Source organism: Pyrus communis, chromosome 11 (assembly GCF_963583255.1).
Source record: "Pyrus communis chromosome 11, drPyrComm1.1, whole genome shotgun sequence".
Taxonomy (NCBI): Eukaryota; Viridiplantae; Streptophyta; class Magnoliopsida; order Rosales; family Rosaceae; genus Pyrus; species Pyrus communis.
Genome location: NC_084813.1, coordinates 9,856,804 through 9,872,185, shown reverse-complemented (window position 1 = coordinate 9,872,185; position 15,382 = coordinate 9,856,804). Strand labels below are relative to the sequence as shown.

The 15,382-nt window shown below is 35.7% G+C and overlaps 1 protein-coding gene and 1 long non-coding RNA gene across 2 annotated transcripts in view; both read left to right on the top strand.

Moving 5' to 3' along the window:
• Nucleotides 1-6,998, top strand: part of LOC137708596 (profilin-like) — a 41,472-nt gene extending 34,474 nt beyond the window's left edge. Inside the window, exons 4-5 of the mRNA XM_068447711.1 lie at nt 4,325-4,391; nt 6,844-6,998. Coding sequence (XP_068303812.1) covers nt 4,325-4,391; nt 6,844-6,978 — 202 coding nt within the window. The 3' untranslated portion in view covers nt 6,979-6,998. The remainder of the gene's footprint in view (nt 1-4,324; nt 4,392-6,843) is intronic.
• A 3,102-nt stretch (nt 6,999-10,100) lies between these two features.
• LOC137708582 (uncharacterized) lies at nt 10,101-11,218 on the top strand. The gene is made up of 2 exons (XR_011064812.1): nt 10,101-10,239; nt 10,752-11,218. It is a non-coding gene; the product is annotated as an uncharacterized lncRNA (long non-coding RNA).
• The last annotated feature ends 4,164 nt before the right edge of the window (nt 11,219-15,382 follow it).

Genomic DNA, 15,382 nt, shown 5'->3' with positions numbered 1-15,382 from the left:
ACATAACATATGGTTGATCTCCGTGTATTAATATCAGATGCCCAATCAACATCACTATACGCCATAATATCCAAAGAATCCGCAGATGAATATGTTAAACCACAATCTAAAGTTCCCTATAAATATTTGAATATTCGCTTGACAAGATGAAAGCGTGCATCTGTGGGATTTGACATAAACTGACATGCATAATTCATAGCGAATGCAATATCTGGCCGAGTGAAAGTCAAATATTGCAGAGCACCCACAAGACTTCTAGACAAAGTAGAATCAGTCATAGGAGTACCTTCATCTTTGAGCAATTGAGTATGTGGTTTATAAGGAGTAGGACAAGGCTTGCAGGATTTCATAGCAGCCTTCTTGAGCAAATCTTTAGCATACTTTGATTAGGAAATAAAAAGATCACCATTGTCCTTGTATGGGACCTGGAGACCCAAGAAAAAAGTCAAATGACCTATATCTTTCATATCAAAAACTTCACCAAGATTGTCAATGACTTGTTCAACCAAAATAGAATTAGAACCAGTGATGATAACTTCGTCCACATACAAAAGAAGGATAACTACATTGCCATCTTGTAGCTTAACAAACAAACTAGGATCTGAATCAGAAACAACAAACCCAAGACTAGGCAAATATGTGGTAAACTTGGAAGTCCAAGCTTGGGGAGCTTGTTTAAGTCCATAAAGATACTTAACAAGTTTGCAAACATAGTGAGGCTTGTCAGAATCATGAAATCCTTGAGTTTGCTTCACAAGGACTTCTTCTTGTAAATCACCGTGAAGGAAAGCATTTTTAACGTCTAATTGGCATAATGGCCATTTCTGTGCAGTAGCTAAAGCAAGCACAATTCTGACAGTACTAGGACGAACTTCATGACTAAAATTATCATCATAATTGAGGCCTTGTTCCTGACTATAGCCTTAAGCCACCAATGGTGCCTTATATCTAAAAACAACTCCATTTTGATCCTTCTTAATCTTGTAAACCCATTTGCTACCTATAACATTCCTATTAGTAGGAGGAGGTACCAACTCCCAAGTACCTTACTTTTGTAAAGCAGTGAACTCCTCTATCATAGCTTCTCGCCAATGAGATTGAGAAACCGCAACCTTAAAGGATGTTGGTTCATTAGTATCCACTATGCTCAAAACTGCAGTATACCCTTTAAAAACAATATCTTGAATAGGTAGAGACAATCGAGACACTTGAGATGAAACAGAGTTGGAATCAGGCAACTTAGACAACTGAGATGTTGCAGAATTAGTCAAAGTCATAGCATCATAATTTTTCCTAGAAATCACACATGTATGAAGTTTAGTTTGCATAGGATGAGAGAACATGCGTGTAGTGGAATCGATGGTATGATAAGAGACTAGAGGAAGAATTACCTCAAGCTGAGATGCATGATGGACAGGCAACAAAGGTTTTGTGGAGTGTTGGAGAAATGTAATAGAAGTTGAAGAAAGAAAGGCCTGGGATAAAGACATATTCCCAGAGTGTTGAACCAAAATGCTAGGTGAACTGTGATAGGAACCTAAATCTGCACTAGTATCCCCATGCTCAAATGACCCTGTAGTAGAAGACTGTAATAAACTGGTAGTAGATTCTGAAGTACCATCTAAACCTGAACTCTCATCAAGAACATCAAAACCAGCATCATTATGTTTAACAGGTGCAGTAGCAACAAAGTGAAGATGTCCAGGAGGTGAAGGTAGAACAATAGGGAAAAATATAGGATGATGTACATGTACTGATGCATTGGAAGAAATAAGGACCATAGGTGTATGGAAGGGAAACACATTTTCATCATGTATAACATGCCTTGAAATAAACAGCCTTTGTTTTCCTTTATGATAACAAATCACACATTTATAACCCAAAGCATACCCCAAAAATATGCACTTTTTTGTTCTATGCTCTAATTTGTAGTGTCATAGGTCTAAGATAAGGATACACTGTTGTATCAAAAAAATTTAAAGACCCCAACTCAAGATGTGAACCAAAAATTTTGAAATAAGGTGATTGCATAGCTAATGATTTATAGGGCATCCCATTTATAAGGAAAATGGCGAGTAGCACCAGTGTCTATAATCCAAGCTTGTTGAGAATTAAAATTAGATGAAGAACTACCAATCATAGCATTGAGAGAGGAAGGTGGTTGTGCACCTTGAAATCATAATTGTTTTTATGAAAACAATTCAAAATAGTGTGCCCTTGTTTTCCACAAATCTAGCACTCATGAATTGCTCTACCAAATGTAGATGGTTGATCATTTCTGTAAAAACAATTTGGAGCCGTATGCCCCTTTTTGCTGCAAATCCGACACTCAGGTATGATGTGTGATTTCTGGCCAATATTATCATTCCAAGTACCCTATGATGAACCATTCTTAGAATTACTTCTAGAAGCTCTAGAAAAATCCCCATTATTTCGATTATTAAATCTGGAATTGCCACCACCATTCTTTCTGTTGTTAAACTATTGTCCTTCATTACCTTGTCCATTGTTAAATGGCTGGCTTCCATTCCCTTGACTATTTTCATCACCATTAAACCTCTGAAACTGACCCACATAGCCAGTGCCTCCATTGAAGATGTGATTTGCAGATTGATTAGAAGATTCCCCTTGATAAAATTGATGCTAACTTCCATTAATAGAGGACTCTCCCTGATAAAATGGTCAATTAGCTACCATTGCAGACGATTCCCCTTAGGACAACATTCCAACCATAGGAAACACAACAGATGATTGTAAGTCTTCAACAGTCTTTTTAGCACTTAGGAGTTGAGCTCTAAACTCCTTTAGTGTAATTGGAGACTCTCGAGCAACTATAACAGTTTTAATAATACTGTATTCAGCAGGTAAACCAGCTAATGTTGCAACAATGGGGTCATTGTCTGAAACATTTTCTCTTACGGCAAGAAGTTGATCTTTAAGATGTTTAAGTCTAAGATACTTCTCCACTGAATCTGCTCCATTTTTTATGGTATGAATTTCGGTTTTGAGATGATTGACTTGAGTTCGTGAGACAGTAGCATAATGATTTGTCAAGTGAGTCCACGCTTCATGAGCAATTTTGCTACCCACATCATATTCAATTGCTTCATCACCAAGGGTAGCTATCAACAAGCTAAGAAGGGCTTTGTTTGCTTTGATCCATTCACGATAGGCTTCAGTAATCTCCTTGGTTACCCCTTTCTCCAAACACACAACATACTTTGGAGGACACACATAAGTCCCATCAAAATAGTCAAAAAGATCATAGCCTTCAAGAACTAACATAAATTGGAATGACCACTTAGCAAAATTATCATCATTTAGACGAATAGTAAGCATACCAAGCAATCCGTCAATCTTAAGTCATTGAGATGCCATTGTAACATAAATGCACAATAATAGTCTTCAACTATGAGCCAAGAAAAATTTCAAGAATGGAATCGAACAACAGGTCAAGAATATACTCAACAAAGCAATGGCTTCGTGCCTATATCAGAGAAGGAGCTTCGTGATTCGCATAAAGAATTAAGCTTCGTGCCCTAACAAACACAATTACTTCAATTTTCTCATAAATTTGGGGCTTCATGCCTTAGACACAATCAATAGAGCTTCGTGCTCAATTTTAAAAAAAAAATCAGCTTCATGCTTCACAAAAAGAACTAAGCTTTATGCCCTAACAAACGCAAATTACTTCAATTTTCTTATAAGTTTGGGGCTTTATGCCTTAGACACTCTATCAACAGAGCTTTGTGCTCAATTTCTCAAAAATTCAATCAACAAAGATATCCATAACAGACATCTTCATCAAGAAATAGTATATTCATCAAGATTTATCAAGATCCAGATTTTAATCTATGTATTTAAGAAGAAATGGCTTCATGGCTCATCAGCAAATCACAATAAATATCTGAAATTATAGAGGAAGATGGAGAAATTAAAGAACAATAGGATGGACCTGAACTACAACAATCACCATAGCCAAAAGACCTTAAATCGCCAACTCAAAATTTCTTACTCAGATGATCGAATTCTCCACAAATCAGTGTAGATTATCATTGAGATTCAGGCCCGATGAAAAATTGAAGCTCTTGATACTATAATAACACCATTAAAGAAGCTCAATCAAAGATGTGACGAAAATTCAGAGAGATAGAAAATGGAAGGATCTTGCAAGCTTTACTAAAAAATATCAAAGTTAGTTTCAAAGAATATTCTTACCAATACTTATACTAGATACAAAGTTTAATGACTAAGCAATCCTTATAACTACCCAAGTCACTAGATAATACCACATGTAATACATCAACCAATGAATCACTCTATAACACCTTGGTGGGACAAAGTACATGGTTATTCAGGGCGAAGGCGAAGCTATGATTTGTGGCAAGAAGGCTTGTTTATCTTGCTCCTCTCCTTCATCATATACTAATTGGTCATTGATATCATTGCTTTGAATTATTTTTGGTGTAATTCGGGTTAGGGGTGTATTTGTTTTGAATGAAACCAATGTTTTCGAGAAAAATCCTTTTCGAAAGTGTTTTACTTGATTAGATTTTAGTCCATGACTAACACAGTGTCTGCAAAAGGTTTTAGGTATTTGCCTGACAATAATAATAAGAAGAAGAAGAAATAAGTAAATACAAATTCTTTTAACGAATAAAGAAACGATTAAGAAAATGTATATTATCTAATGGAACTTCTAAGAAGCATGACATCAGTTGTAAGATGTGAGCATATTGTTACATTTGTAATGCAAGATTATAAAGTAGAAGAAGTTGCATGAAGAACCCTAATTTTCAAGAAATCACGTCTATAGATTACGCTTGCTTTCTCAAATGACAAGTGAATAAGAAATGCGGAAAATTTATGTTCAAGAGATGGATCTGGCACTAAAGCATAAACAAATTAGTTCACTAATGAACTGCTTCTTAATCTTCACCATGTGTGCTTTTAGGCAGAATGAAAGCTTGTGGAAAAGATCTTAAGTTCGAGCTTCATGTAACAGATATTATCTAATTACATATCAAAATTGTGCACTAGATTGTAAAGCTGATTAGAGATGGGGTCTAGATTCCTAGAAAAGTAGTGGCCGAGCTTAGGTTTTCTATGAAAGAAAGGGTCATTTCTTTTCCAGTCATTATTTGGGAACAACGAATTAACAACATGAATGCTCATTGAAGTATACTATGAAGACTGCAAAGCAGTATATGTGCACCCATGTTATAAGTAGGGGTCCTCATGGTTGTTAGATTTTTGGATCGGTAGGCCCCTGGGGCCCTACTCTAACAACACTGATAATGTCCCCACTTTATCACCTGCCCAATCCGTCAGGTGTGGGGTTTTATCACAAAAGGCCTCGAAGTTAGTTAGAGTGGGATAATCATATTTAAACCCCATTATTTTCTTTTCACCCACCAATGTGAGATTCCAACAATGGTTGTTTTAGCTTTTTGACTTATAAAATTGTTCACAATCGATTCCCTTTGTTGAAGTTTCTTCTTGTTGTTGTCAACATTCTACCTTCTCATTTGCTGCTAATTATAGGACTTCAGATAATAGTATGTCCTTATGTTTGGACCCAAAATTACACCATCGGTCTAAGCAATCGAGGCTGTTGGATAAGTAGAGTTTAGACTGTTGGATGAAAAAATGGTTGAGATGATTTTCAATTATTATTAAGGAATAATATTGTGGTTTTAATCATGATATTATCTCTTAAATATATGTTGAATGATTTAAACCTAATATGGTCTATATCCTAGCTGGTGGTTTGAAGATGAGATGGTATTGCAATTAAACTGCAATTGGGATAAAGAGCAAACGAGATCAATATTTGACTCAAGTTGGATTGTTTTGTGGCATATTCCTATCCATACAATCCTATTTTTTGCTGGCAGATGGATGATGATGCATTTGATTGATGAGGTTTATTCTGCATGGGTTTCTATGCATGCAACATGCAAGGTATGGGTCAGCAAATAGTTGACAACTTCTGGTGCAATTATAACTCAAACATATCCTTATCATCTATGAAATCAAAGGTTTAGATTTCCGAGTCCTTGTTGGTGGAGGTCATCTCATTAGCCTTCTTAGTGAAATGAGGTGTTACCAGGTTACTACATTTGGCACACTGAAAGCCGAATTTGATATTGAATTTCACAGAACTAGCAACCTTGTCTTCAGGCTCTAGAACCTAAAGGCCAAGACTTTTCCTTCCTTGGCCACCGTCGCGAGATCAAGAAGTCATCAGTGCGCCCAACGCCACATACATTTTACTCCCCAGCCGAACTCGGCCAATGAGTTGACACGCCCTACATTCAACCGAATGACATAGTTACCTCATTAATTATTCGGCCTGCGAGCCACGTAGGCTAGGTAACTTTTAGGGTCAACACCTTAATAGAATAATAATAGATCTTCAAGAGTCCTACAACTACAGGTGAACCACCTTAAATATTCCTCTTTTTGTGTACTCAGATTTCTTTTTGGGTTCCTTGTTTTATAATAGAGCTTCAAGAGTCCCAATGTCATCGTTGATAATAGTCTGACATAGCTAAATTACGTAAACACATGGTTACATACTTGCATATGATTTGTCTTCAGTAATGTTTAGCACCAAACTCTTCCCAACAACAGGATGCCCTCACGAATTATGAGGTCCATAACTTTGCAGATGGAGCCATGTACACTTGCAACCACTGAATTGCCCTTTTCATGTGCCTTTATGATATTGCTTGTTGTCTATGCAAAGTGGTTCTGGTCCATATGTTAGTGACATTCTGGATCTTTTAAAAGGATCGCGTCATTCAGACAGTAGTAAAGTTTAATCTGATTCCTGTCTAGGGCTCTAGTGGCTTTACCGTGAAGAAAACCGGCCAAGCTCTGGTTTTCGGTATATATGAGGAGCCCTTGACTCCAGGACAATGTAATATAATTGTGGAGAGGTTGGGAGACTACCTAATTGATCAGGGCCTGTAACTCATATCATCGTCATGATTTTCATATTCTCAGTCTCTCTTTTTCAGCTCGCATACAGTTGTTGGTTATATGGTTTTGAACTAGCACTGCTAGTAGTGTTACTGAAAATAACTGTGTGCGGACGGAAGGATTGTCCTTTGGTGTTATAGGATTTGTTCATTTCTCCGATTTTCGTGTTTTCTTAATTTGTGTATTTATTCACTTTGCTTTTTATTTGCTTTTGATGTCTGAGTATCCTTGGATTTCACCTTATTAAGATGTGGTAAAAATTATTTTTTCTCTGCCAAGGGAGAAATGTTCTTGTATTATATTTGCGATGGCAGAAAATCTTAGTGTATAATAGACTCCGAACCGCAACCAAGTATTGGGGCTAGTTTAACAAAAACGAGCCTCCGTGGAGATTGGAGAATAACTTGTCAATGTCCAACTCATCTCCTCTTGGCAGGCCTGTGCCCATCTGTCGACATAATTGAGCAATGTGATCCAAGTATTCGACAAAATGCTAAAATGAATTATACGGTAGTTGACTCGTGTGTTTGATTCATGTCATGCATTACATTGCGTTACTGAATTTAGTGCCATAATCTCAAAAGGTACACCTTATTCACCATGGGTAAGTAGCAAATAACGAAATAGAACAAATACAAGCTAGTTCATGAAAAAAAAAATTATTCTGACTTCATCCTTGAAACTGACTACTTCTCCCACGCACTTAAAATATGTTGAAGAAAGACACAAAATAATATAAATTAGTAGAAACCCTTAACTCCATGTGACCATCGTAAACGTATGATATTGATGGGTGGGTTGGGTTGAAGGTGGAAAAATAAATATGGATGGATAAAGGGGAGGGAGATAATGGTTGGTAGGCCACGGCCGCAAGGAAGGACTAATTCTAAGTTGATGTGAGAAGGTTCCTTTGCCCGTCAAGTCCTATCTATAAATCTTTTATATCGATTGACCTTATCAAGATAAATATGGAGCTCAAATTTTACAAGGACCTTGATTTCTCATGCGATGAGACACAAGAGGTGACACTTTGTTTAGTGATCCGAATAGTTTATATTATAATTCATGTATTTGTATATCATTGTTATACAAATTCAAAACCACAAAAGCGTTCAATTAAAGTGAAGAAAATAGACGAATATAGTGCTTGAAAGAAACACTAAAATGACTACCATTTAATCGAACATTTATATGGTTTCTTGCGTTGATGACTTTTTGGTAAAGATGATCTTTGAGAGAAAACCTTAAAAATAAACGGTTAAATTATTGAATTATAAGTGGTTTGGATCCTTAAAGAATGTTACAAAGTGAGCCTTACAAAATAGGTGTTAAAATGTGTGTAAAAAATGAGCGCTCTCTGATCCTAATCCCTATATATTCTACATTAATATTTAGGATGATTACAGACACCCCACAATTTATTAAACATGTTCACTTAAAATTTTTAATATTATATGACTTGTACGCACAAATATGAAATAACTATTTATGCCCTACAAGTTTTTATGTGTTTTGTTGGTTCACCCATGTCTAATGTGAGATAACCTTACACGTCAAATCATCTTCAAACTCTCAATACTCTTCTCACCCTTGATTGAAGAAAGATGTAAATAATCACACCCCGACAATACTTTTCAAGAGAAAACAAAGAGGCGAGTTGTATAGCAATATATTTTATTACGTGTTATAATATGAATGAATTGAAAAAATTAACCTAGGAAAAGAAAACAAATTAATAAATAATTGTCGAAGCCTTTTTATGGGAAAACTCTAATAGCTATTAACTATATATTGGGGTGTCTAAGTGATCAAGAACAATAAAATCTGATTAAGTAACTCGTATGAATGTTGATAAGGAAGTAGGTTAAGGGGATATGTTGGAATAAGTCCATACCTATCCAAACAATGTGTCCTAATGTTGGTACATCGAGAACAACCCCACTCTTAGAACGAGTTAATCAGAATCATTGAAAATTAGACAATATGGTCCAATTAAAGGTGACTCGGGTAGGTACGTGGGTGGTTGCTTGGGTGGCTAAAAGGATATAGAGCTTATCCTCTTTTTTTCGTACCATAACATAAGTCAATTATTTCAAACCATGTGTGAGAAGATAATGAAGAATCTTAGGATAAGGCAATGTATGAAAAGGAAACAACCAGGGCAATGAGCATATTTTCTTAATTTTATTTAAAAAAAAAAAAAGAATTGGGAGACAGTGGAGTACATGGATTCTTACATGTTATATAGATTAGCTACTGGTCCACATTTACCCAAAATTTAAAATTAAGAAAAATTGTCAATTGCATATTTAATTTATTTTTTAATATACTTGCATTCATGTCTCACTCACTGCGAATATTGTATTTCCGCCACATAAATTTTATAATTAGAACAGTTCAATTTCTTAATCTTCATTTGATGATTATTCACAAAATTTAAATCAAAGATTTAGTCATGCAAATATTTCAAATAAATGGACGATCATGATATGTTACTTGGTATTCACACTGTTGATTTATTCTATACATTTGGATTGGAAGCATAAACAATATCATATTTGGTTAATTTTTATGTGGAGATGATTTTCAAATGAAAATGAAGAAATGAACGATTCTAATTTTAAAATTATACAATGAAAATACGTTATTCCCAAAAATATGAAGCATTATCCTTTTTAACTTTTTAGATTAAAAACCAGTGTATGTGGTTGCTTGCTTACCCAAAAATCATAGAATTTCCATGTAATCGCCTGTCATAGGTATACACCTTTATAGGAACCAAGCAATCTAATCCACAAACTCCTTATGTACATGTGTTATATATTCTTTGTATATATACATATATGCCCCAAAAGAATGTGCCGATTAGCTCAAACTTAAATACATTTACATGAAACTTCTTTGGAATTATTATCCATAAGTTTCTTTTGTTCTTCTCTTCTCCTTCTCTTTTTCTTTACCAAGATCTATGGGTGCAGGTAGTAAAGAACAAATGCTTCGAGGTCCATGCTCGATCACAAAATATGACAACTACACAAAAAGGGAAGATAGCTGGGTAATCATGGAAGGAGATCATGATGATATGTACGACACAACATCCTCGACGTCGATTTCGAACAGATCATCGACATCTTCATCGGACTTAGTAGATGATGCATCTTCATCATCAATGTGGTCGTCATGTTCTTCTTCCCTTCATTCTCATGGATCGTTGTTCGACTTGTCAGATCTCATGGATCAGCTACCCATCAAGTAAGAATATAGAAAAAGGAAAAGCCATTTCATAAAAAATATATTTCTAATTTCTTTTCCATTAATTTATAACCACGATATATGTTTTAGGTTTGGGATGTTGGATAGTTTTTGCATTCAGATATTATTAATATATTTCCAAATTTCCGTAAAAGGTTATATTATGTAATAAAAAAAAATTGTTATTAGCACTCCAAAATTCTCATTCTGCACCATAAACTTTCTATATGTAGAAGGGAAAATACACTTGTGAGGAGTGCACAATGAGTTTTGGAATGCCAATAACAATTCTCATAGAAAAATGAAACGTATAATTTAATTAGCATCATAATTTTCCATTTGATTAAGTAGGCCAAAAAAAAAAAAAATATTAAACTAGTTAGTTAGGGCAGTATAATCGCTCTCTTAGACTCAAATTTAAATATGTCTTACCATATATTCCAATTGTTTAGAATATCGTATGTCAAGAGATTTGTTAGTATTTTGATAAGTTTCTTATGATATATGTACAGGAGAGGACTTTCAAAGTATTTTGAAGGCAAGTGCCAATCCTTTACATCTTTATCAAAGGCCAAGAGCATTGAAGATCTTGCAAAGAAAGAGTCTCCATATAAACAAAGAAAGGCAATAAAAGCAAGCAAGAGCTATGGCGGTGGCTTGAGTTCTTACAGATCGTGCACACTTCCGAAGGCCACCATTTCTAAGAGTAAGAAGCCATCAACTACTACATCTTTTTCCAGCAGATCTAGAGGCAGCTCTTTCGGCATAAATAACAATATGCTCCCTCGAATTCCAGTAAGAAAGTAGTTTTACATACGTACGTGTGCCGGTGTGCACGTAAACTACACAGTGTATACTTGTTAATATATTTCTTTTTTTTTGGGTGGAAGTATACTTGTTAGTATTTTGAACGTCTCCCGTCTGTGGACCTTGCTACTGGCTTTTACACAGAAAAAACAGATATTATATTTGTTCTTCAGCTGCGTATATTAACATCTAGAATTTAGAATATAGGCATAGATTCCAAGCATGATCTAAGAAAAAAGGACAGAAGATTGGGATGAATCTTAATTGAATATACATTAACGGTTTGTCTCAGAAAGCTCAACCTCTATAAATAGGGATGACAATGGAGCGGATTGAGTTTGCTTGCCTCCCATCCGGGAAATCCCCTAACTATCCCCCCACCCCCAGGGAATGGATTCCCAAAAAGGATCTGGTTCTCCATATCATCCATAAAAGTTTGATTTAAATGACAATACTTCTTTCCAATCTGGAAATGAGGTCTTCTCTCCTCCCCGCTATTTTACTGTACAATAAGTATAATTGAAATTGTTTATACTCATTATCATCATCTAAAGGTTATCTCTAAAAAAATTTATTCAATTTGAAGAGCATTTGATCATCCACATGTGTCGAATAAATCAATGATTAAGATAACATGAGATGAACCCTCAATTTCTTTCATTCATTTACCATGCATGAATACCGCCTTTGATCAATATCACACCGACTGCCTTAGATCCTAAAAATGTTTTACTTATGGTGACTGTCAGCTACGCATATATACTATTGAGGAAACGTTTAAAGGTTGATAGATTACTTTAGGGCAAACAATTATGAATGCGGCAATCGATCGTCAGATCGCGAGTGAAATCGCGGGTTCATCAGATTGCAGTTGTGGTTCTGTCAGTGGGGTGGTCAGGCAGCAATAGTGGGGCAGACAAAATGAATGCGGCATGACGCGGTGGTGACCTGATCCGAGTAGCTGTGATCTGGTACAGCAACGGGCCAATTTTGGTGACAGGACGTGATGGATCAGGCAATAGTAGCGCGGGCTGGGATCTGGGTTGCAGGTTCCTTCAGTGCTGGGGTTTCAGGTATGCGGGAGGGATGCAAGCGTTTTGACAATGGCGTTTTCAGATGGTGGTGCCAGACGGGACGGAACTGGGTTCGTCAGGACGTTCAAGACAGGCGTGAGATGGTGGTGGATTCGTCATTGCGGAGGGAACAGGAACAAACACAGCGGTGGGCAACAGCAGGGGCAGCGGCTGGTCGCTTGGCGCGACTCCGGCTTCAGACTTTAACAGATTCTTTTTCTTTCTTGTTTTTTTGTTTTGGTTGTATAGACAACGAAAGGGTAACTCAAACCAGAAAACGAAACTGGACAAAAACATAGGCAAACTGATACGAACAAACAGAAGCAGATTAGATCTAAAAGAATAAAAAACAAGACTACAAAGTAATAAAAATATTATTAAACAACCAAGAATGTAGAAACGGCTACAAAACCTCAAAAAGTTACATCGTGACTAACTATTCTCAACTGAATAACAAGCACATTATTTATAATAAACTAGCCCTGACCCTAAAAGATACGAAACCAAAACCCTAATGAAGGAGTCCATCAACAAATGCGAGAGAGAAGAATGGATGCTGCAAAGGTAGGAAAAATGAAAGCCCATCAGCAAATGCAACTCAAATCCTTCAATTATCCACACCCCCTCTCTCGCCTTCTCCAAGTCCTATCTCCAAAGGTATGATCAACTTTGCTATCTTTGTATACGATTGTATACAATCATATATTGGTTGTATATGGAGAGGATGTGGTGGGTGGCTGAGACGCCAGAATGAAGGAAGGATGGGTTTCTCGGAAAAAATAGAGATTGAGAAAGAAAGTTGGAGTAGCAGTGTGGGGAGAGAGAGAAAGAAAGTGAGGGGTTGAAAGGGGTGGAGGTAGGATTTTGTTATGCTTACCATTCCTTCTCAAATCCTACAAAATCTCTTATTGAAGGAAATCTTTCAAAATCTATGGATTTTTTGAATACCTACAGATTTGCATGGACTCTATAAAAATCCTTTAAAACGCTGGTTGAAAACAAGTTTGTGTGTAAGCGTTGGTTCACTCTCATCTCCACACCTAATTTTATTGACAGCCTTTTGCGTCTCTGAATTGAAAAGAAAATGCTGGTTGTGCGCCCATTGATAGACCGCAATGGGGAGGAATTTCTTAACAGAGTTCAGTCCCTGTTATCTGAAGTGTTAACTCTTATGTTGTAAAGACTCCAGAGTTTCCATGGATTAAAAAACGAGCCAGTTGTGGTAGGCACGTATGATGACTTGATTTTGTGCGCCAATGGCTGGTATTATCAAAATGATTACTACCTACGCAATCCGTACGCCATGGAATGGGTTGCTCTTCCTCCACCCCCTACTCAATGCTTCAACATCGTGCCAGTGGGAATCATCTGCGAGAGGAGACCTTACTATAAGGAAAACTCCTAATGATGTATTTAACTTTGATCCTGATGGACATTCATACGATTTCAACGTGGAGATTTTCTCTTCAGAGACTGGCAAATGGAGAGAGTTAGCTGTATCATCCCCACAAGGAATTTTTATATGATAGTCTCGATAATATGAGCTTTGCATACAATGGAGTGTTGTATTAGTCGGTCACCGTGATGGCTATTTTCTGGATCTTGGGTTAGATCCATTCAATGATCATGAATGTTGTTTCACTGTATTTGATTACCCTGAAGGCGAGACGTGTGTAGTGGAGTGACCAAGTGTGTCTGGAGAGGTTGTGCGGATGAGTGACTTTCACTTTCACAGAGATACCAGAACTTTGTTTGGGATTTGAAAGAATAAGATCATAATTATAAGGTTGGGGAAGCTGGAAAATTGTGTTCGAGTAAACACGAGGTTTACTACCTAGACCAAGAAATGTATCCGGATGGTTTCACAAGTTGTTCAGATGCTACCTTTCGACCCAAGTGATGAGGATATTTTTTATCTGCAGGTGGAACGTTAAGAACTGAACTTTTCGTCTGGCTTACTTGACTTGATGAAATGACTTCAAGAAGAACATTGCATCGTTAACAACTGGGCCCAACGCAGAAATATCATTTGTTTACAGCTCTCTAAGGCTGCCAACAGCACGACTGAATCACTTTCAAATTCAACAACCATATCCTCACGATAAATAATAAAAGAGTGATGGTAGGTAGACCGATTTTTTAAAGGGTCATTTTGGTTCTGGTTCCTGATCAACCTAATTGTTAGACTGAAACCTTGTTTAGTTACATATATTGATCGAGGTCCTTAACATCATTTAAGGGACTTTACTTATGCATTTATGCATTTAATGTCCCACAAATTATGAAATTAAAAAAAATTCAAATAATATTTTTAAAATATAATAAATACTTAAAAATAAATATTGGAGTAATATTTTTCTTCACAAAATTATAGCAAAAAATAATGTACCCACATAATTATTAACACATTTTACAAAATAACTAATGATAGATTTTAAAACATAAAATAAATACATGTAATTAGCATGGGTGCATTTAGCAAAAATAAAAATGGGTACAAATAATACAAATAAAACTTTAAAAAATATGGGCATAAAAAGAAATTAATATATGGGTACAAATTAGAGATGAAAAGAAAATTGGTACAAATTTAAAAAGGGTTGCAATTAAATATGGGTACAAACTAAAAAAATATATATGAAAAAAAATTTAGTCATAAATATAAATATTTCAAATGTAACATTTCTAACACTAAATAAATATATTTAGAAATAAAAAAAATATTTTATTTATTGAAATAATTAATGACATTTATTAAAACCTAAGGACCTTGATAAAAAATTGAAATGGAATAAGGTTTTGATCAATGAAATAGTAAAAAGAGGGATGAGAATCTAATTTCTCATTTTTTAAATCACATTTGTAAATAAGTGTCATCAATAGAAATTAAGCACATTAATTAATACTTAATTAACAATTTAATTATTAACAATCACGTCATATGATTTACAAAATATGATTTAAATTGATATCTCCAAAAAAAAAAAAAAAAAACTCTATTCATGTTCGGCATTTGTCATTATGACTTCCTAACCTAGATAACATGGTTGGAGTAAAGATTTTATATAGAGACGCCCTGGGCTTCATGCCAATGGGACTCATCTGCGACAGTCCTTAGTTTAAGGAAGACGATCAGAGTGACACTGTGGACCTTAATGATAAGTATAGGTACAAGGTTGTGAGAATTCTTCATCCTAATGATGAGTTTAACTATGATCCTGATGGACATTTCTACAACTTCAAGGTGGAGATTTTCTCTCCGA